We start from the raw sequence: 21,589 nt of genomic DNA on the forward strand, positions 1-21,589 counted from the left end.
ATTTGAGGAGAAAGAATTTCATATCCATTTTGGCAAACCTCTTGAATGTTAAGAGAACAAAAGTGAATATAATATAATGCAGTTCCTGTCTTACAGAGCTCGTTAGCTTGCTTGTTAGTGAGGTGGGCTTACCTAATAATTATGGTCCATATGCTTAGTGCTATGAAAGAAATAGCACCTTCCTGAGGCAGAGGAGAAGTTGTTTTAAACTGGCTCATGAGTATGTGTAGGATGCTAGCATGTTGGTAAAGAAAGAAGGGGCTTTTAGCAGAAGTAACAGCAGCATGTGTAAAGGCCTGAAGACAGTAGAGAGCATGAGAGGACTAGGTTGTGTATGCACAATAAACCTGTCATTGTCTGAGAGGAAGAAAGTCTTGTGGTTATGGAAGAGATGGCAAGTGAGATGTCTTAAATGATTGGTGGTGTTTCAGTATGTGAAAGTAGAATGGGAGAATAACACAAATTGAGGAAATAAGTTACTTAGCAGAATATAAGTTAATTTATATATAGGGACCCTTGAATAGTCATGTTAACAAGCAGATTTTCCATATCTCATTAGTGCTTCTATGTAAGAGGGTTTCTTTTGTGGGGATGAAGATAAGGGAGCAGTTTTGCCAGTTTTATATGTATAAGATAAAGTGATAAAAATATTCTAGAGGAGGGAGTGTATGTGGCTTTGAGTATCAGATGTAACTTAAATAAATTTTAAAGTTTTTTGGTAATCCATTGTAGCATTTTGAGCAGGAGACCTGATGAAATGATGATCTGTCTGACCGTGTGTGGTGGAGTTGGAGAAAAATGCATCTGAATCCACAGGAAAACCTATTGCCATAGTTTGGTAGTGATTCAAACTTGAATAAGGGATGGTGGTAATGGAAATGAAAGAAAGGGCATTGTGAGAGGAATTGATTTAAAAAAAAAAAGAATTGACAAGTTCTGAGAAATAAATGAAGATAAGATTTGGAAGACATTCAAGGGAGTTGAGAATATTGATGGAATTTCCTACTTGGGTGACTAGAAATTTTTATATTAGCAAGAGATGGTATTAGCAGGAGAAGTAGTTATGGGGGAAACTGAAATTATCATTTGTTTATTGAATGTGAAGTTGATTATAAGGTATACTTCAGAACATATCATTATGTCTTTGCAAAAATAATTTTTTAAATGACAGTTTAGTCTGTGATTGGAAAAGCAGTGTGGTCTTACATCAGTAGCTTCAGCTTTAGTGGCAAGCCTGTATTCCAGCTCATCTTTAGTAAGTATCACTGTTGTGAAACAGAAAGGTCACTAATTGCTTTGGATTTTAGTTTGTTTATCTACAAGCTAGAGAAGGTAATAACTGCCTACAGAGCTATTGCATGAACTAGGTGGTATGATGTATATGCATGCTGGCCCATTTTAAGCCCTCAGTAAATGTTAGTTTTCCCTTCCTCCTTGATAGAGCCTTACTCTTGGGTATTGTCATATGTTAAGATAGACACCAAATGTAACGTATGAAGCATTTTTGTTTTACTGTTTAGTAATTCACTGAAATCATAACAAGATTGTTTGCTAAATAAAATATATGTGTAATCAGGCAGTTTGTTATTGAACTAACTCAGAAGTTGTAATTATTGAATGTGTAGGTGTAGTTAACAGCCTTCCTTTCTGGTAAGTGACTTTATTTAGAGAATATATGTTTATGTGAGCAAGAGAGACTATTTCCTGGAAGGAAATTGTGGTCTCCAGATCTTTATAATAATATCATCTTTAATGTTTTTGAACTAATGAGCACTGTCCTGTATAGATTGTTCTCTTGAGGCAGTTTCTTACAAGAAGTAAATTAATCCTCCTTATGAGCCCTTTAAGACTTCATAGACTGTCAGTAATATGGAAAAATGGGATACTTAATTGGGAATGTGGACATGTGTTTCAGGTAGAGAATTCCAAAGATAATGAAGATAGTATTCTGCAAAGAGAAATTCCTGCCAGGCAGTCGCGACGAAGATTTAGGAAAATTAACTATAAGGGAGAGCGCCAAATCATTACTGATGATGTGGACATTAACAGCTATCTTTCTGTGAGTATACTTAGGAACAGTAAATGTATCGTCCTTAATTTTTAATTGTATTCTCTTTAATTTACATATATTTTTGGTAACATCAATACCCTGGGCTCTATATGGAAGAGTTTGGAGCAGTAAGTATATATATGTAATTTTTTAAAACACTTATGCTTGGTTGAGTTGGATAGAAATAATGAGTTTTGTTTTTCCTTTTGTTTTTGTTCAAATAATGTTTTTAAAAAGTCCTTACTGTATCTTTTTAAACACATTTGTGGATGTTCTTGCCTTTTCATTACCTGAATATAGATTAGAGTCCTGAAAACTCAGGTAATAGAGTGGGAGCTTTTTTTCCCTGATAGGCTGTTAGGCATATTAAAGAAACAAAGATGTCAGTTATTCCCTTGAGGTGTGGGATAAATATACATAGTGTGTGTCAGTGCAGAAGCATATGCAAATATTAAAGGTATGTTTTCACACGCAGATATTGAAAAAGAATGAGATGAAACAATTAACTTGCATATGAAACATTAACTCGTAACAAAAGCTGTTTCTTCAGAAGTCTTCGATTTTGTAATTGTAGGTAACTTCATTTTACACTGAAAAGTAGTTGAATCAAGAGATGAAGATAATTTAAGAAAGAATAAATCCAGGTGTATTTTATCATTTTTCAGAGGAGTCACGATCCTCTAAAATAGAAAACCAATCTAGAGATTGATTACAGCAAAATTCCAGAAGGTATTCAGCTCTTTTAGTTGTCCAAAACAGAAATTCACTCATTCTGTGTTAGAAAGCAGGATTATTTAGGAAATTGTTAGTACTGGAGTAAGTGTTAAATTTAAGGCAGCTCTAAGGATGTAGTCACTTTTGCCTATTTTGTTGATTTAGCACATTCTATTTCTGAAAATTAACATTTGAAATTGTTGAAATTTTGAAATGAAGAATTCTTAAATAATGTACGCAATATTATGTTAGTGTTGTTTTCCTTGGAGTTATTAATATACAACCTGTACATCAACATTTTGTAAATATTAAATATTTGTGTTTTAAAGTTATTTTCTAACTGAATGCTTAGATGATTGTAAAAGATGGTTTATTCTTAAAAAATATTGTCATAGTTTTGTCATACATTGCTTTGTGTAAAGAGATGACAACCATAATCTTAATGTAAAATTTCTTTATGTTAAAAAGAGCACTTTTATAACATTAGCTCTCTTTTTATTGATGTATTGTTGATATACAATCTTATATTGGTTTCAACTATATGACACAGTGGTTCAACAGTTACCTGTATTATTTAATCCTCACCCCAGTAGTGCAGTTGCTATCTGCCAACATAGGAAGATGCAGAATCATTGGCTATAGTCTCCATGCTGTATTACCATCCCTGTGACCAACCTATATTGTGATTGAGAATTTTTGTGCCCTTTTATCTCTCTCACCCTTTCCAGTCACCCTTCCCAACCCCTCCTCCCAAGGTAACCACCAGTCACTTCTCAGTGTCTGTGCATCTTTTGCTCTTTTGTTCATTGTTTTACTTTGTATTTATATTCCACAAATAAGTGAAAGCATATGGTATTTGTCTTTCTCCGCCTGCCTTATTTCATTGAACATTAATACTCTGTAAGTCCATCCATGCTGTTGGAAATGGCAGAATTTCTTTTTTTTAATGGCTGAATAGTATTCCATTGTGTATATGTACCACTTCTTTATCCATTCATCTACTGGCTGACACTTGGGTTGTTTTCATAACTTGGCTACTGTAAATAATGCAATGATAAATGGGTGCATATATATTTTTGAATCAGGGATTTTGTTTCCTTCAGGTAAATTCCTAGGACTAGAATTACTGGGTCAAATGGTAGTTCTATTTTTTGTTTTTGAAGAACCTCCATACTGCTTTCCACAGTGGCTGCACCAGGTTACATTCCCACCAACAGTGTAAGAGTGTTACCTTTTCCCCACATCCTCACCAACACTTGTTATTTCTTGTCTTTTGGAGAATGGTCATTCTGACTGATGTGAGGTGAGATCTCACTGTGGTTTGGATTTTCATTCCCCTGATAATTAGCAGTGTGGAGCATCTTTTCATGTGCCTGTGGCCATCTGTATTTCTTCTTTGGAAAAATGTTCAGGTCTTCCTCCTATTTTGTAGTTGGATTGTTCTTTGGGTGTTGAGGCATTTGAGTTCTTTATATATTTTGGATGTTAACCCCTTATCAGATAAATTGTTTATGAATAGATTCTCCCATACTATGTGTTGCCTTTTTGTTTAGTGATGGTGTCCTTTGCTGTACAGAGCTTTTTGGTTTGATGTAGTCCCACTTGTTCATTTTTTATTTTGTTTCCCTTGTCCAAGGAGAAGTGTCCAGGAAAATTGCTCCTATGTTCAAGAGATTTTTGCCTGTTTTCTTCTAAGAGTTCTATGATTTCATGCCTTACATTCAGATTTTTTATCTATTTTGAATTTACTTTTTTGTATGGAGTTAGACAGTAAAGCAGTTTCATTCTGTTGCGTGTAGCTGTCCGATTTTCCCAACACAAGTTATTGAAGAGACTGTCTTTTCCCCACTGTATATTCATGGCTTCCTTATCATATATTAATTGATCATATATGTGTGGGTTTAATCTGGCTCCTTATTTTGTTCTATTGATCTATGGATTTGTTCTTCTGCCAGTACCATATTGTTTTGATTACTGTTGCTTTGTAGTATAGCTTGAAGTTGGATTGTAATACACCCAACTCTATTATTCTTTATTAGGATTTCTTTGGCTATTTGGGGTCCTTTGTGGTTCCATATGAGTTTCAAGGTTACTCTAGTTCATTGAAAAATGTCATTGCTATTTTGATAGGGATTACCTTGAATCTATAAATTGCTTTGGGTAGGATGGCCATTTTGACAATATTAATTCTTCCTGTCCATGAGCACAGGATAGATTTCCATTTATTGGCATCGTCTTCAGTTTCTCTCATGAGTGTCTTATATTTTTCAGAATACAGGTCTTTCACCTCCTTGGGTAGGTTTATTCCTATGCATTTTAATCTTTTTGATGCAATTGTAAGTGGAATTGTTTTCCTGGTTTTCCTTTCTGCTAGTTCATTGTTAGTGTAAAGGAATGTCACAGATTTCTGTGTATTAATTTTGTATCCTGCAGCGTTGCTGAATCCAGTCATTCTAACAGTTTTTTGGTGTAGTCTTTAGGGTTTTCTATATATAATACCATGTCATCTGCAAACAGTGACAATTTAACTTCTTCCTTACCAGTTTGGATGCCTTTTATCTCTTTGTGTTGTCTTATTGCTGTGGCTAGAACCTCTGGTACTGTGTTGAATAAAAGTGGTGAGAGTGGACATCCTTATCTTGTTCCTGATCTTAGACAAGAAAAGCTTTTAGCTTTTCACCATTGAGTATGATCTAAGCTGTGGGTTTGTTGTATATGGCCTTTATTACATTGAGATATATTCCTCTGTGCCCATTTTGTTGAGAGTTTTTATCATGAATGGATGTTGAATTTTGTCAAGTACTTTTTCAGCATTTATTGAGATGATCATGTTTTTATTCTTTATCTTTTGTTAATATGTATCACATTGATTGATTTATGAATATTGTACCATCCTTGCATCCCTGGACTAAATCCCTGAAATAAAGTCATGATGGATGATCCTTTTGATGTATTTTTGAATTCTGCTTGCTGCTATTTTGTGATGATTTTTGCATCTGTGTTCATCCGGGATATTGGTCTATAATTCTCTTTTTTTGTATTGTCTTTTTCTGGTTTTGGTATTAGAGTGATGCCTCATTGAATGAGTTTGGGAGTATTCCTCCTTCTTCTGCTTTTTGGAATACTTTAGGAAGGGTGAGTATTATCTCTTCTTTAAATGTTTGGTAGGATTCAGCTGTGAAGCCAACGGGACCTGGACTTTTGTTGGGAGACTTTTGATTACCAGTTCAGTTTTGTTACTGATAGTTTGGTCTGTTCACATTTCTGTTTCTGGGTTAGTTGTGGAAGGTTTTATTTTTCTAGGAATTTGTCCATATCTTCTAGGGTGTCCAGTTTATTGGCATGTAATTTTTCATAGAATGCTCTAATCTTTGCATTTCTGTGGTAACTGTCGCAGCTATTCCTTTTTTGTTTCTGATTTTGTTTATTTGTGTGTACGCTCTTTTTTCCTTAATAAGTCTGGCTAGGGGGTTTGTCTATTTTTTTTTCTCAAAGAACCAGTTATTGGTTTTTAATGATTTCTATTGTTTTATTCTTCTATTTTATTTATTTCTGCTCTGATGTTTATTATATCCTTCCTTCTACTAGCTTTGGGTTTTGTTCTTCCATAGTGTCTTTAATTGTGAGTTTAGACTGTTTATTTGAGATTGTTATTGTTTCTTGAGGTAAGCCTGTATTGCTGTGTACTTCCCTCTTAGAACCACTTTTGCTTGCAGAAGTCCCACAGATTTTTGGCCTGTTGAATTTTTGTTTTCATTTGTCTTCATGTATTGCTTGATTTCTGTTTTAATTTGTTCATAGATCCTTTGATTATTGAGAAACATGTTGTTTAGCCTCCGTAAGTTTGTACGCTTTTTTGTTTTTTTGTGTAATTTATTTTTTAGTTTCATACATTTGTGGACTGAGAAGCTGCTTGATACAGTTTCAGTCTTTTCGAATTTATTGAGGCTCTTTTTGTGGCCTAGTATGTGATCTATTCCATGTATACGTGAGAAAAATGTGTATCTTGCTGCTTTTGGGTGGAATGTTCTGTAGATACCTGTTCATCTCTTCTAATGTATTGTTCACTGCCTCTGTTTCTTATTTATTTTCTCTCGGTTGATCTATTGATGTGAGTTGTGTGTTAAAGTTTCCTAATATGAATGAGTTGCAGTTTATTTCCCCTTTAATTCTGTTAGTATTTGTTTCATATATTTAGGTGCTCCTGTGTTGAGCACATAGTTACTTGTAATGGTTATATCATCCTGTTGGGCTGACCCCTTTATCATTATAGAATGTCCTTCTTTGTCTCTTGTTCTTTCTTTGTTTTGAAAACTATTTTGTCTGATATAAGTATTGCTATTCGTGTTTTTTCCCCCCTACTATTTGCATGAAATACCTTTTTCCATCCCTTCACTTTTAGTCTGTGTATGTGTTTGTGTCTAAAATGAGTCTCTTGTAGGCAACATATAGATGGGTCTTGTTTCTTTATCCACACTGCTACCCTCTGTCTTTTGATTGGTCCATTCAGTCCCTTTACATTTAAGGTAGTTACTGATAGGTATGTACTTTTTGCCATTTTATTGTTTTCTGGTTGTTTTTGTAGTTCCTCTATGTTCCTTTTGTTCCTTTCTTATGCTCTTTTGTTTGATGATTTTCTTCAGTATTGTGATTGGATTTCTCTTTAATTTTTTTGTTGTATCTAGGCTTTAGGTTTTGTGGCTGCCATAAGGTTCAAGTATAGCTTACTGACAATGTAAAAGTCTATATTAAATTAATGCTTGCTCTATTTCAACGATAATCTAAAAGTTTTTGTTTTTCCTTCTTCCTCCTCCTCCACATTTAATTAGATGTAATAATCTTCATTTTTTTTGTATCCCTTGACTGATCTTGTGTATAGTTGGTTTTACTACTTTTGTTTTAATTTCATACTTGCTTAGTAATTAATTGGTCTACTCCCTTTACTGTGGGTATGTTTTCACTGGTGAAAACTATTTAGACTTAAGAACATCTCCATCTACAGAAATACCTTGATATATCCTGTAGTGCCTGCTTAGTGGTTGTAAATACCTTCAGCTTTTGTTTATCTGGGAAATATTTAATCTCTCTTTTGAATTTGAATGGTACTCTTGTTGGGTAGAGGATTCTTGGTTGAAAGTTCTTCTGTTTCAATACATTAAATATTTCATGCCACTCCCTTCTGGCCTGTAAAGTTTCTGCTGAGAAGTGAGCTGATAGCCTCATGGGGTTTCCTTTATAAGTAGTCTTTTTTTCTCTCTCTGGCTGTTTTCAGTACTCTCTCCTTATCCTTGATCTTTGCCATTTTCATTATTTTATGTCTTGATGTTGTCTTCCTAGGGTTCCTTTTGTTAGGGGCTCTCTGAGCTTCCATAGCTTGAGTTTCTGTTTCCTTCCCCAGATTGGGGAAGTTTTCAACAATTATGTCCTCAAAGAAACTTCCTGCCCCTTTGTTTCTTCTCCCCCTGGTACCCCTATTATGTAAATATTGTTTGATTTGGAGTTGTCACACAGCTCTCTTAGTCTCCTATTGTTTCTAGAGGTTGTTTTTCTCTCAGTTACTCAACTGCATTGTATTCCTGTTTTCTAATTTCCATCTCATTGATTGTCTCCTCTACTTGCAGCAATCTTTTCATTCCCTCCAGTGTATACTTCATTTCAGTTACTGTATTCTTCATCACTGAGTGGCTCCTTTTCAACTCTTCTGTCTTTTTGGTGATGGCCTCCCTGAGATCATTAATACTTTTCCACACATCACTGAGTTTATTTATGACTGTTACTTTGAAATCTTTATCCAGAAGATTAGTGCTCTCCTTTCATTTAGCCCTCTTTCTGGTATCTTACACTGTAGTTTTGTTTTAAATATATTCGTCTGCCTCCTCATTTTGTCAGGGTTTCTGTGTTTCTTCCTTTGTATTAGATGGATCCACTATGCTTCCTGGTCTAGAGAGTACTGGTTTTATGAAGAAGGCATCCTGTGGTGCCCAGAAGCTCAAGACTTTACTCTCTGGTTCCTGGTTCTCCTTTGTGGTGGAACCCATTTCTGTTGGTGGGCAGTGGATGGGGTCACCTTTCTGCTTGTCTCCCAGCAGTGATCTATCTCAGTCTTCCCACAGGAGGCAGCTCTCCTTAGCCAGCCTTTGTGAGCTGAGCACCAGTGCTTATGCTGGGATTCTTGTGGGTGGGCTGCCTCTGCCTGCCCTGCGGCAGTGGCAAGGATGTTGGGCTTAGCAGTGGGCGCGCCACAGCTGGAAGTTCAGGTTGGGGTATGCGGACATGCAGCACCCAGCTGGGTCTTTGGCAAGAAGGAAGGCGTGCTCTTAGCTGGCTTCTGCAAGCGCCTCTCCCATTGGGATGAGATAGGGCTGAAAAATTTGGGAAAGCCTCCCTCTGCCTGCCAGGCAGCAAAGCCTGACTCTGATGGGCCAAGCAGTCCTGACGGGCAGGTGGGTGTTCAGAAAGCACCTCTGGGCTGAGCTGCCAGTGAAGGTGATGAAGTGTTTGTCCCTCCTGCAAGTGCCTGACCTGTTTGGTGTAGGGGTGGCTGAGGAAGTGTCCTCCACCTGCCCTTTCTCCTGCAGAGAGAGCTCAGTCCAACCCTTGTCCCTCTGGCACCCTTTCCACTGCTGGGAAATCTTTTAACCTGCCACCTCTGAGTCTCAGGGGGACCAGTGGAGTGTGGCTGTCCTCCACAAGTAGCTGGAGTCTCAGGCTCCCAGAAGGTTCCACCTCTCCCTGGTGTCCAGCCCCGCTGTTCACCAAAGCCCAGTGCAATGTGGACAGGTGTTCCCAGAGCGGATCTCGAGGGCCAGGTGTGCAGAGTTCCTGAGTGCTTCTCCCCTCTGGCTCTGTCTTTTCCTCCCACTTATGGGCTTGGATGGGGGAAGGGCTAGGGTTCTCATTGATCTTAGCTCTGTCACTTCGCCCTTCTCTGTGTGGTCTGCTCTTCTTCCCCAGGTGTAGGTGGTCTGCTCTGTCTTCAGGTTGTTTTCACTGTCACTTGTATTTGTTGTGGTTGCTTCCTTAGTGTTTCTGTGGCAGGAGGTTTCTGCCTTGCCTTTCTACTTCACCATCTTTTTCCCCTGCCAACAGTAGTAAGGTTTTTGAAACTTCTTTGGGTGTTGCTCTCAGAGCTTGCAACATACTTGTGTCTGCAAATATTTTCAGTGATTTTCAGAGCTTTGGTATTTGAGGAAGGTGTGTTTAGAAATAGTAAAAAGGTGATTGGGAACAATAGTTGGTGAGTAGGATTGGTAGTTGTGCCAAGTGGAAATAATCTAGCATTTAGATAAGCCATCTGTCTGTCTTGAATCCTTCCTTCACTAACCATCTGGTCAGGGTGTTTCATCTAAACCCTCATGCTTTAGTGGCAAAATGAGGATGGTTCTGTCAGGTCTGCCTTACAGAATGGTTGCTGAAGTACTTGGAACATGGTGTGCTCAGGGACTCATCAGTCAGTAATAACTATAGATTCTTCCTCTCAAATATTTCATAATTTGTGCCCTCCTCTCAATTTTCCCATGTCATTGCTTTTGTGTTCACTGTCATTCTTTGTAAAACTGGTGTTAATAGCATCTCCCACACTCCCCCAGAGGACTTTCACTCTGGAAGCAGTATTTTGGCATTTTAAGAGATTTGGAAACATTTTTAAAAATTGAAAAGTGTTGCTTAATCTCTTCATTAAAAGATGTGTGCTTAATCACTTTGTTGGATTCTAAGATTTGTTTTCCTCTTTTCTCTGGTTTCCCTAATAGTAGCCCTATTAAACTCGAATCTTTTCATGGCCTACCACTGCTTAGCAGAGGAATTCTAATGATCTAGCATATAAAGATTTTCATAGTCTAGACCAGTTCTAATAGAACTTTCTGCAGTGTGATGGAGATGTCTATATTTATGTTTCCAAATTGGTAGTAGTAACTAGCCATATGTGAGCACTTAAAATATGGCTGATATGACTGAGGATTTTAATTCATTTTAATTTTAAATAATTTACATATAAGTAACCATATATTGCTAATAGCTGCCATATTCACAGCACAGGTCTGAACTTTGTACATCTCTCCATCTTTATCTTTTTCTCTTTTTTTCTTCATATTCCCTCCCTTTGAGCCATGCTGAACAAATTTGCTATCCCATGCATATCATATTGTGGAATTTCAAAGTGTACAGCATGATGATTTGATATGCATCTGTATTGCAAAATGATTACCACATTAAGGTTAGTTAACACAGCCATCACCTCATGTAGTTGCTGTGTCGTGTGTGTGTGCAAGCACACACACATGACGAGAATCCTGTTTTATATACATCTCATGTATACTGTTCCTTTTACTTAGAATGCCTTTTTACTCTTTGTCTTCTTGACAGTATCCTGATCATCCTCAAAAACTCCCTTCCTCCTTATCTTATGGGAAAGCTCCAGATCTTCCCTTGGGAAGGGTTAGGTACACATCTCTGCATTTCCATAAGGTCCCATGTAAATTCCTGTGACCATTCTTTATACTACATTGTTTTTGTTTATTCAAATACCTATTTCTCCCATCGGAATGTATATACCCTGAAAATGTGAACCATTAACATTGTATCCTCAGAGCACATTGCCTATCAGAGAGTAAGTGTACCTGTTCTTGTAAGAGCCCATTTAGCTTCTGTGTGACTTTGGGCAAGTTGTAGAACCTTTGTGTACCTCTTCTTGTATGTACCTGTGGTGATGTACAACTAATAGATTTGTGAAAGGGTTGAATGAGAATACATATATATATGTATGTACAGAGAAGGCGCTGCCTGGTATTTGGTGCCCTGAAAAACACAGTGTCAGCAGCATCTATTCCTGTTGTAAATAGTCAAAAAGAACTTCACTCCTGTTGCTTACAAAATAATTTTAATTTTTTATTTATTTTTTCTTTTTTTTTTTTTTTTGAGAGGGCATATCTTATATTTATTGATCAAATGGTTGTTAACAACAATAAAATTCTGTATAGGGGACTCAATGCACAATCATTAATCAACCCCAAGCCTAATTCTCAACAGTCTCCGATCTCCTAAAGTATAATGAACAAGTTCTTACATGGTGAACAAATTCTTACATAGTGAAAAGTTCTTACATGGTGAACAGTGCAAGGGCAGTCATCACAGAAATTTTCAGTTTTGATCACGCATTATGAACCATAAACAATCAGGTCAAATATGAATATTCGTTTGATTTTTATACTTGATTTATATGTGGATACCACATTTCTCCCTTTATTATTATTATTATTTTTTTTAATTAAATACTGAAGTAGTAGGTAGATGTAAGATAAAGGTAGAAAACTTAGTTTAGTGTTGTAAGAGAGCAAATGTAGATGATCAGGTGTGTGCCTGTAGACTATGTGTTAATCCAAGCTAGACAAGGGCAACAAAACATCCACGGATGCAGAAGATTTCTCTCAAAACAGGGGGGGAGAGGTTCTAAGCCTCACCTCTGTTGATCCCCAATTTCTCACCTGATGGCCCCCCTGCGACTGTGCCTGTCTTAGGTTGTTCCTCCCTTGAGGAATCTTACCCGTCTCTGGCTAACCAGTCATCCTACGGGGCCATACAGGGAGATGTAAAGTTGGTAAGTGAGAGAGAAGCCATATTGTTTGAAAAGGTTAGCTTTGTACTTCTATGCAGATTTATGCCCTGTGGCTTCTATGCCCAGCATTTGTCTTGAGGTATCTTTAGCACTTGTAGAAATTATGATACTCAGTAAATTCGATATGAGGCACGAATTCTATTTAAGGGTTGTAATTAGGAAGGAAGAAGAAAAGCTATAGAGGTAGCAGATGAAAGAGAACATGGGGAGATTGATTATTTCTTTGACATATCTTCTTGTAGAGTAATTTAAGCATGTATAGGTTTTAAACTACTAATTAAATTGCACACACACATTAACATAACAGGAATACAGTTACATAACCAAAGCAGATCTATAAATACCAGCCATCTCCAGTGAGGCCAAGAAAACCAGTTAGGCATCCTAGGCATTTGTGAAAATTTGTCTATGATATGATGGATATTGTCTAACTATACTTGAACAGTCTGAGAGAAATCAAATTAAAACAGCCCATTCCTGGGAATTGTTCACATCCCATATGTTCTTTTAACAGTAGATAGTCTATAGTCGCAAGATTTTGGAGCGCTGCAACTTGCACTTCTCCTAATTCTTGGTTGAGTTCCAACAGTATAGATCCAGTCAAATTTGTTGTTTTACTGTATGCACAGGCCAGCTTAGATATCTCCTTCTTCATTCCCATGGCAAGTCCAGGAACTGGTGGGATGAATGCATCTACAACTGCAGCATCGCCTGGATCTTTGTTGAGGTTTTTTGATGATCATCTTCTGGTATGACTCTTCCAGAGAGTGCTGCTGTTGGAAGTTCTTCATATCGTATCTTAGTTCATTTTCTGGGTAGCAAAATTAGGCTTTGATCCTCTATAAATACAAACAGACCCTTTGCCCACACTTTGATCTGCCCTTTATACCATTGTGTAGAACTCATTGGAGGTCACCACACAGGAACTGTTTTTTTTTTTTTTTAAGAGAAAAGAATATTATCAGAAAAGTGTACCTCCATAACCGCTCATCTGACACCCTTTAAGTGATCAAAGTTAAGGATATTTAAAGCATGCATTAATTGTTGATTTACATTTAGTTTTATCCTGTCATGGAGTAAATCCCCCTTTTCTTCTTTTTATTTTTATTTTTTGTTATCTTTAATCTACACTTACATGAAGAATATTATGTTTACTAGGCTCTCCCCTATACCAGGTCCCTGCTATAAACCGCTTTACAGTCACTGTCCATCAGCATAGCTAAATGTTGTAGAATCATTACTTGTCTTCTCTGTGTTGTACAGCCCTCCCCTTTCTCCCACCTCCCCATGCATGCTGATCTTCATACTCCCCTTCTTCCTCCCCCCCCTTATCCCTCCCTACCCACCCATCCTCCCCAGTCCCTTTCCCTTTGGTACCTGTTAGTCCATTCTTGGGTTCTGTGATTCTGCTTCTGTTTTGTTCCTTCAGTTTTTCCTTTGTTCTTATACTCCACAGATGAGTGAAATCATTTGGTATTTCTCTTTCTACGCTTGGCTAATTTCACTGAGCATAATACCCTCCAGCTCCATCCATGTTGCTGCAAATGGTAGGATTTGCCCTCTTCTTATGGCTGAGTAGTATTCCATTGTGTATATGTACCACATCTTCTTTATCCATTCATCTACTGATGGACATTTAGGTTGTTTCCAATTCTTGGCTATTGTAAATAGTGCTGCGATAAACATAGGGGTGCACTGGTCTTTCTCAAACTTGACTGCTGCGTCCTTAGGGTAAATTCCTAGGAGTGGAATTCCTGGGTCAAATGGTAAGTCTGTTTTGAGCATTTTGATGTACCTCCATACTGCTTTCCACAATGGTTGAACTAGTTTACATTCCCACCAGCAGTGTAGGAGGGTTCCCCTTTCTCCACAGCCTCGCCAACATTTGTTGTTCTTTGTCTTTTGGATGGCAGCCATCCTTACTGGTGTGAGGTGATACCTCATTGTAGTTTTAATTTGCATTTCTCTGATAATTAGCGATGTGGAGCATCTTTTCATGTGTCTGTTGGCCATCTGTACTTCTTTTTTGGCAAGCTGTCTGTTCAGTTCCTCTGCCCATTTTTTAATTGGGTTATTTGTTTTTTGTTTGTGGAGGCTTGTGAGCTCTTTATATATTCTGGATGTCAAGCCTTTTTCGGATCTGTCATTTTCAGATATATTCTCCCGTACTGTAGGGTTCCTTTTTGTTCTATTGATGGTGTCTTTTGCTGTACAGAAGCATTTCAGTTTAATATAGTCCCACTTGTTCATTTTTGCTGTTGTTTTCCTTGCCCGGGGAGATATGTTCAAGAAGAGGTCGCTCATCTTTATGTCTAAGAGGTTTTTGCCTATGTTTTTTTCCACAAGTTTAATGGTTTCATGGCTTACATTCAGGTCTTTGATCCATTTCCAATTTACTTTTGTATATGGGGTTAGACAATGGTCCAGTTTCATTCTCCTACATGTAGCTGTCCAGTTTTGCCAGCACCATCTGTTGAAGAGACTGTCATTTTGCCATTGTATGTCCATGGCTCCTTTATCAAATATTAATTGACCATATATGTTTGGGTTAATGTCCGGAGTCTCTAGTCTGTTCCACTGGTCTGTGGCTCTGTTCTTGTGCCAGTACCAAATTGTCTTGATTACTATGGCTTTATAGTAGAGCTTGAAGTTGGGGGGTGAGATCCCCCCTACTTTAGTCTTCTTTCTCAGGATTACTTTATCTATTCAGGGTCTTTGGTGTTTCCATATGAATTTTTGAATTATTTGTTCCAGTTCATTGAAGAATGTTGCTGGTAATTTGATAGGGATTGCATCAAATCTGTATATTGCTTTGGGCAGGATGGCCATTTTAACGATACTAATTCTTCCTAGCCACGAGCATGGGATGAGTTTCCATTTGTTAGTGTCCCCTTTAATTTCTCTTAAGAGTGACTTGTAGTTTTCAGAGTATAGGTCATTCACTTCTTTGGTTAGATTTATTCCTAGGTATTTTATTCTTTTTGATGCAATTGTGAATGGAGTTGTTTTCCTGATTTCTCTTTCTGTTGGTTCATTGTTAGTATATAGGAAAGCCACAGATTTCTGTGTGTTGATTTTGTATCCTGCAACTTTGCTGTATTCCGATATCAGTTCTAGTAGTTTTGGGGTGGAGTCTTTAGGGTTTTTTATGTACAGTATCATGTCATCTGCAAATAGTGACAGTTTCACTTCTTCTTTACCAATCTGGATTCCTTGTATTTCTTTGTTTTGTCTGATTGCCGTGGCTAGGACCTCCAGTACTATGCTAAATAGCAGTGAGGAGAGTGGGCATCCCTGTCTAGTTCCCGATCTCAGAGGAAAAGCTTTCAGCTTCTCGCTGTTCAGTATGATGTTGGCTTCGGTTTATGATATATGGCCTTTATTATGTTGAGGTGCTTGCCCTCTATTCCCATTTTGCTGAGAGTTTTTATCATGAATGGATGCTGAATTTTGTCAACTGCTTTTTCAGCATCTATGGAGATGATCCTGTGGTTTTTGTCTTTCTTTTTGTTGATGTGGTGGATGATGTTGATGGATTTTCGAATGTTGTACCATCCTTGCATCCCTGGGATGAATCCCATTTGGTCATGGTGTATGATCCTTTTGATATACTTTTGTATTCGGTTTGCTAATATTTTATTAAGTATTTTTGCATCTACATTCATCAGGGATATTGGTCTGTAATTTTCTTTTTTGGCGGGGTCTTTGCCTGGTTTTTGTATTAGGGTGATGCTGGCTTCATAGAATGAGTTTGGGAGTATTCCCTCCTCTTCTATTTTTTGGAAAACATTAAGGAGAATGGGTATTATGTCTTCTCTGTGTGTCTGATAAAATTCCGAGGTAAATCCGTCCGGCCCGGGTGTTTTGTTCTTGGGTAGTTTTTTGATTACCGTTTCAATTTCTTTGCTCGTAATTGGTTTGTTTAACTTTTGTGTTTCTTCCTTTGTCAGTCTTGGAAGGTTGTATTTTTCTAGGAAGTTGTCCATTTCTTCTATGTTTTCCAGCTTGTTGGCATATAGATTTTCATAGTAGTGTTTAATAATTCTTTGTATTTCTGTGGAGTCTGTCATGATTTTTCCGTTCTCATTTGTGATTCTGTTGATTTGTGTTGATTCTCTTTTTCTCTTATTAAGTTTGGCTAGAGGCTTATCTATTTTGTTTATCTTCTCAAAGAACCAGCTGTTGGTTTCATTGATTTTTGCTATTTTATTCTTCCCAATTCTGTTTATTTCTTCTCTGATCTTTATTATGTCCCTCCTTCTGCTGACTTTAGGCCTCATTTGTTCTTCTTTTTCCAATTTTGATAATTGTGATGTTAGACTATTCATTTGGGATTGTTCTTGCTTCTTCAAGTGTGCCTGGATCGCTATATACTTTCCTCTTAAGACTGCTTTTGCTGCGTCCCACAGAAGTTGGGGCTTTGTGTTTTTGTTGTCATTTGTTTCTATATATTCCTTGATCTCTATTTTAATTTGTTTGTAGATCCATTGATTATTTAGGAGCATGTTGTTAAGCCTCCATGTGTTTGTGAGCCTTTTTGTTTTCTTTGTAGAATTTATTTCTAGTTTTATACCTTTGTGGTCTGAAAAGTTGGTTGGAAGAATTTCAATATTTTGGATGTTGCTGAGGCTCTTTTTGTGGGCTAATATGTGGTCTATTCTGGAGAATGTTCCATGTGCAGTTGAGAAGAATGTATATCCTGTTGCTTTTGGATGTAGAGTTCTATAGATGTCTATTAGGTCCATCTGCTCTACTGTGTTGTTCAGTGCTTCCATGTCCTTACTTATTTTCTGCCCAGTGGATCTATCCTTTGGGGTGAGTGGTGTGTTGAAGTCTCCTAGAATGAATGCATTGCAGTCTATTTCCCCCTTTAGTTCTGTTAGTATTTGTTTCACATATGCTGGTGCTCCTGTGTTGGGTGCATATATATTTAGAATGGTTATATCCTCTTGTTGGACTGAGCCCTTTATCATTATGTAGTGTCCTTCTTTATCTCTTGTTACTTCCTTTGTTTTGAAGTCTATTTGTCTGATATTAGTACTGCAACCCCTGCTTTCTTCTCGCTGTTGTTTGCCTGAAATATGTTTTTCCATCCCTTGACTTTTAGTCTGTACATGTCTTTGGGTTTGAGGTGAGATTCTTGTAAGCAGCATATAGATGGTCTTGCTTTTTTATCCATTCTATTATTCTGTGTCTTTTGATTGGTGCATTCAGTCCATTTACATTTAGGGTGACTATTGAAAGATATGTACTTATTGCCATTGCAGGCTTTAATTTAGTGTTTACCAAAGGTTCAAGGTTAGCTTCTTTACTATCTTACTAACTTAGCTCGCTTATTGAGCTGTTATATACACTGTCTGGAGATTCTTTTCTTCTCTCCCTTCTTATTCCTCCTCCTCCATTCTTCATATGTTGGGTGGTTTGTTCTGTGCTCTTTCTAGGAGTGCTCCCATCTAGAGCAGTCCCTGTAAGATGTCTTGTAGAGGTGGTTTGTGGGAAGCAAATTCCCTCAGCTTTTGTTTGTCTTGGAATTGTTTAATCCCACCGTCATAGTTGAATGATAGTCGTGCTGGATACAGTATCCTTGGTTCAAGGCCCTTCTGTTTCATTGTATTAAATATATCATGCCATTCTCTTCTGGCCTCTAGGGTTTCTGTCGAGAAGTCTGATGTTAGCCTGATGGGTTTTCCTTTATAGGTGACCTTTTTCTCTCTAGCTGCCTTTAAAACTCTTTCCTTGTCCTTGATCTTTGCCATTTTAATTATTATGTGTCTTGGTGTTGTCCTCCTTGGATCCTTTCTGTTGGGGGTTCTGTGTATTTCCTTGGTCTGTTCAATTATTTCCTCCCCCAGTTTGGGGAAGTTTTCAGCAATTATTTCTTCCAAGATACTTTCCATCCCTTTTCCTCTCTCTTCTTCTTCTGGAACCCCTATAATACGGATATTGTTCCTTTTGGATTGGTCACACAGTTCTCTTAATATTGTTTCATTCCTGGAGATCCTTTTGTCTCTCTCTATGTCAGCTTCTATGCGTTCCTGTTCTCTGGTTTCAATTCCATCAGTGGCCTCTTGCATCCTATCCGTTCTGCTTATACACCCTTCCAGAGTTTGTTTCATTTCTGTGATCTCCTTTCTGGCATCTGTGATCTCCCTGCAGACTTCATCCCATATCTCTTGCGTATTTCTCTGCATCTCTGTCAGCATGTTTATGATTTTTATTTTGAATTCTTTGTCAGGAAGACTGGTTAGGTCTGTCTCCTTCTCTGGTGTTGTCTCTGTGATCTTTGTCGGCCTGTAGTTTTGCCTTTTCATGGTGATAGGAATAGTTTGCAGAGCTGGTAGGAGTGACGGTTGGAAGAGCTTTCCTTCTTGTTGGTTTGTGGCCCTCCTCTCCTGGGAGAACAGCGACCTCTAGTGGCTTGTGCTGGGTAGCTGCGCGCCGACGGTGCTTCTGCTTCCTGCCTGGCTGCTTTGGATTTTATCTCCACTTTTGCTGTGGGCGTGGCCTGGCTCGGGCAGCTACTCCAAAGTGGTGGAGTCGCGTTGGAGCAGGAGCGGCCGGGAGGGTATTTATCTCCGTAAGGGGCCTCCCTGCTCCCTGCAGCCCAGGGGATTAGGGTGCCCAGAGATCCCTGGATTTCCTACCTCTGGATTAAGTGTCCCGCCGTGCCCCTTTAAGACTTCCAAAAAGCACCCGCCAAAACAAAACAACGACCACCAAAAAAAAAAAAATTTGTTTTTAAATTAAAAAAGTAAAGAAATAAATAAATAATGGCTGCTCGTTTTTCTTTATTCTCCGGCGCCACCCTCAGGCATCTTCTCACCGATCTTGCTGCCCTGTTTCCCTAGTATCCAGGGCTCCGGTCACGCAGTGTGTCTGCGCTCTGGTCCGGATGGCGGGGGCTGGGTGTTCAACAGTCCTGGGCTCCATCTCCCTCCCGCTCTGCCTGCTCTTCTCCCGCTGGGAGCTGGGGGGAGGGGCGCTCGGGTTCCGCCGGTCCGGGGCTTGTATCTTGCCCCCTTTACGATTCACTGGGTTCTCACAGGTGTAGATGTGGTCTGGATGTTGTCCTGTGTCCTCTGGTCTTTATTCTAGGAAGAGTTGTCTTTGTTATATTTTCATAGATATATATATGTGGTTTTGGGAGGAGATTTCTGCTGCTCTACTCATGCCGCCATCTTGGCTCCACCTTTTTATTTATTCTTTACCTGGGTATAATATGTATTTACCAGAAATATTTAAAGATAATCAAAAACAAACAAAATAATCACAACAAAGAATAAAGGTAGGAAAAAGAAGTTAGTGTGGTTGACAGTAGAACAGCCATCAGCCAACTACCACTCCTTCCTCCCCTGGTTTTTTTTTAGTGTACACTCACAGTAGCTTGCTTGGAACAAGTAGTTTCCTTGTCCAGTCTTACAAGGTAAAGTGGTTACTAAATGTTTATGAAAGTCGCTAAATGAGTTGCTTTACTGTATACAATGAGTGCTGGAAGCCAAACGATCACAGGGTATGTCTGCCCAAAGCTGATGACTGGTTTTGGATTACTGATTTCAAGAACTTCTTTCTAAAAGTAGTTAGCAAGGCCAATATTTTAGCTCAAGTGTACTAAAATACAGATTGCAAAACAGTCTCCAGGACACAAGAATAAAATAGTAGACATTATATTTACTATATTATGTTATGCTTTTTAATTTTGGGGGGTTTTTGTGTATATTTCATAATGAACACAAAGTGATTTTACTGGTAATACATGTATTTATAAATAAATTATATATGCTAGAAATATATCTCAAATTTTTTTTATTTTGATGTTGTAAGATTTTAAGCATATAAATCCCTTCCTCATTTAGTCTCAGTCCACCCCTTCAGCCTTCTGCCCCCATTATTTTGTTGGAGGCCCCTTTCTTTGGTCCTGTTCTTTCCCTGGAAAGTTTTTATAGGCTTTTATCTAATGTAACTCTGTCCTTTGATGAATCAATTTGAATCTTAACTTACCATTTGCTCCTTTTATCCAGAATGGCCTCCTACCCTGTCCTCTTCACAAAGTACTACCCAGCTCCCAAGACTCCATCCATCCATGACTTCTTTGGAGAAGCCTTTGCTGATATTTCCTGTTCAGAGTGCCCTTTTCATTGGTCCCATAGGTTGTTACATATACTAACATTGCAAATGGTCTGTTAGAATTTCTGCTCTAATATCAATCTATATCAGTTCTGCTCTGAAGTAACAGAAAACAAAATTAACAAGAATTTTTTCAATGTCATTTTTTATATAAAGTTGATTGCTATGTTTCAAATAGCCTACAGTGCTGAAAAATTTTCAAATGTACTGAGTTGAGTTTGTAATATTGATATATATGTAAAGTTAAATGATAAAATCAAGCTAGGGCTAATAAGGGAGAGGTATCTTGGTTTGACCAAGATCAAGTACAAAGTATGCCTTTATTTAACTTGAATCTCTAGAATATCAGACAGCGATCATCTTAGTCACTTTTATAGAAACATTATTGACCCAAATATAAGTGCAGATATTCTTCACAAGTTCAGAAAATCTGGTTCTTACATATTTCAGTTATGAAAGTAGACTTTCTCATTGATTTCTCCTTTATTCTACTACTGTATTGTCAGTCCCCTCCCTGCTTCTGACCCACAGACAAGGGTGGAGACGCAATGAGATATTGAAGATCTGAAAGGGGACTCAAGGCGTAACAGCTTAAGAGTGGTGCTGAGAGGGCATTCTGTGTGGGGGACTTAATAGACAACCATTAACTAACTGTAAACTTAATCCTCAGCAGTCTCCAGTCTCCTTGAGCGCGACATCTTACAAGGTACTGAAACAATAGCAAGGGCAATTAGGTCACAGAAACTGTTTTGGTCTTGTTTGTTCTGTTCCTGATCACTTATCAGGAATTACAGGAAAAATAATCAAGTCATATATGATTATACATTTGATTTCTATACTTCATTTATATATTAATCCCACATTTCCCCCTTATTTTTTTAATAAAATGCTGAAGTAGTGGGTACATGTAATAAAGATTAGTTTCTAATAGAAAGCTTTTTAACACAGTTTACTTTTTCATAAAAAATACTCTATTTTTTAGATCTTGTGATGTAATATAAAGATGGAAAGTAGAGTTTAGTGCAGTAGGAAGGCAAATGTAGGAGGTTAGGTACCTATAGACTAGGTACTGATCTGAGCTAGGCAAG

At 37.9% G+C, this 21,589-nt stretch overlaps 1 protein-coding gene across 12 annotated transcripts in view; it reads left to right on the top strand.

The window, feature by feature from the left end:
- The window catches only part of RAPGEF6 (Rap guanine nucleotide exchange factor 6), a 246,308-nt gene that overhangs the window by 88,676 nt on the left and 136,043 nt on the right, over nt 1-21,589 (top strand). For 8 of the 12 annotated variants that reach the window (XR_008993532.1, XR_008993531.1, XM_057491194.1 and 5 more), the window contains 2 exons: nt 1,916-2,059; nt 5,831-5,899. Coding sequence is in view for 10 of the 12 variants with exons in the window: in XM_057491194.1 (XP_057347177.1) it covers nt 1,916-2,059; nt 5,831-5,899 (213 nt within the window). In the remaining 2 variants the exon portion in view is untranslated. The remainder of the gene's footprint in view (nt 1-1,915; nt 2,060-5,830; nt 5,900-21,589) is intronic. The other 4 variants (XM_036902620.2, XM_036902616.2, XM_036902610.2 and 1 more) reach the window with 1 other exon arrangement.

Source organism: Manis pentadactyla, chromosome 13 (genome assembly GCF_030020395.1).
Source record: "Manis pentadactyla isolate mManPen7 chromosome 13, mManPen7.hap1, whole genome shotgun sequence".
Taxonomy (NCBI): Eukaryota; Metazoa; Chordata; class Mammalia; order Pholidota; family Manidae; genus Manis; species Manis pentadactyla.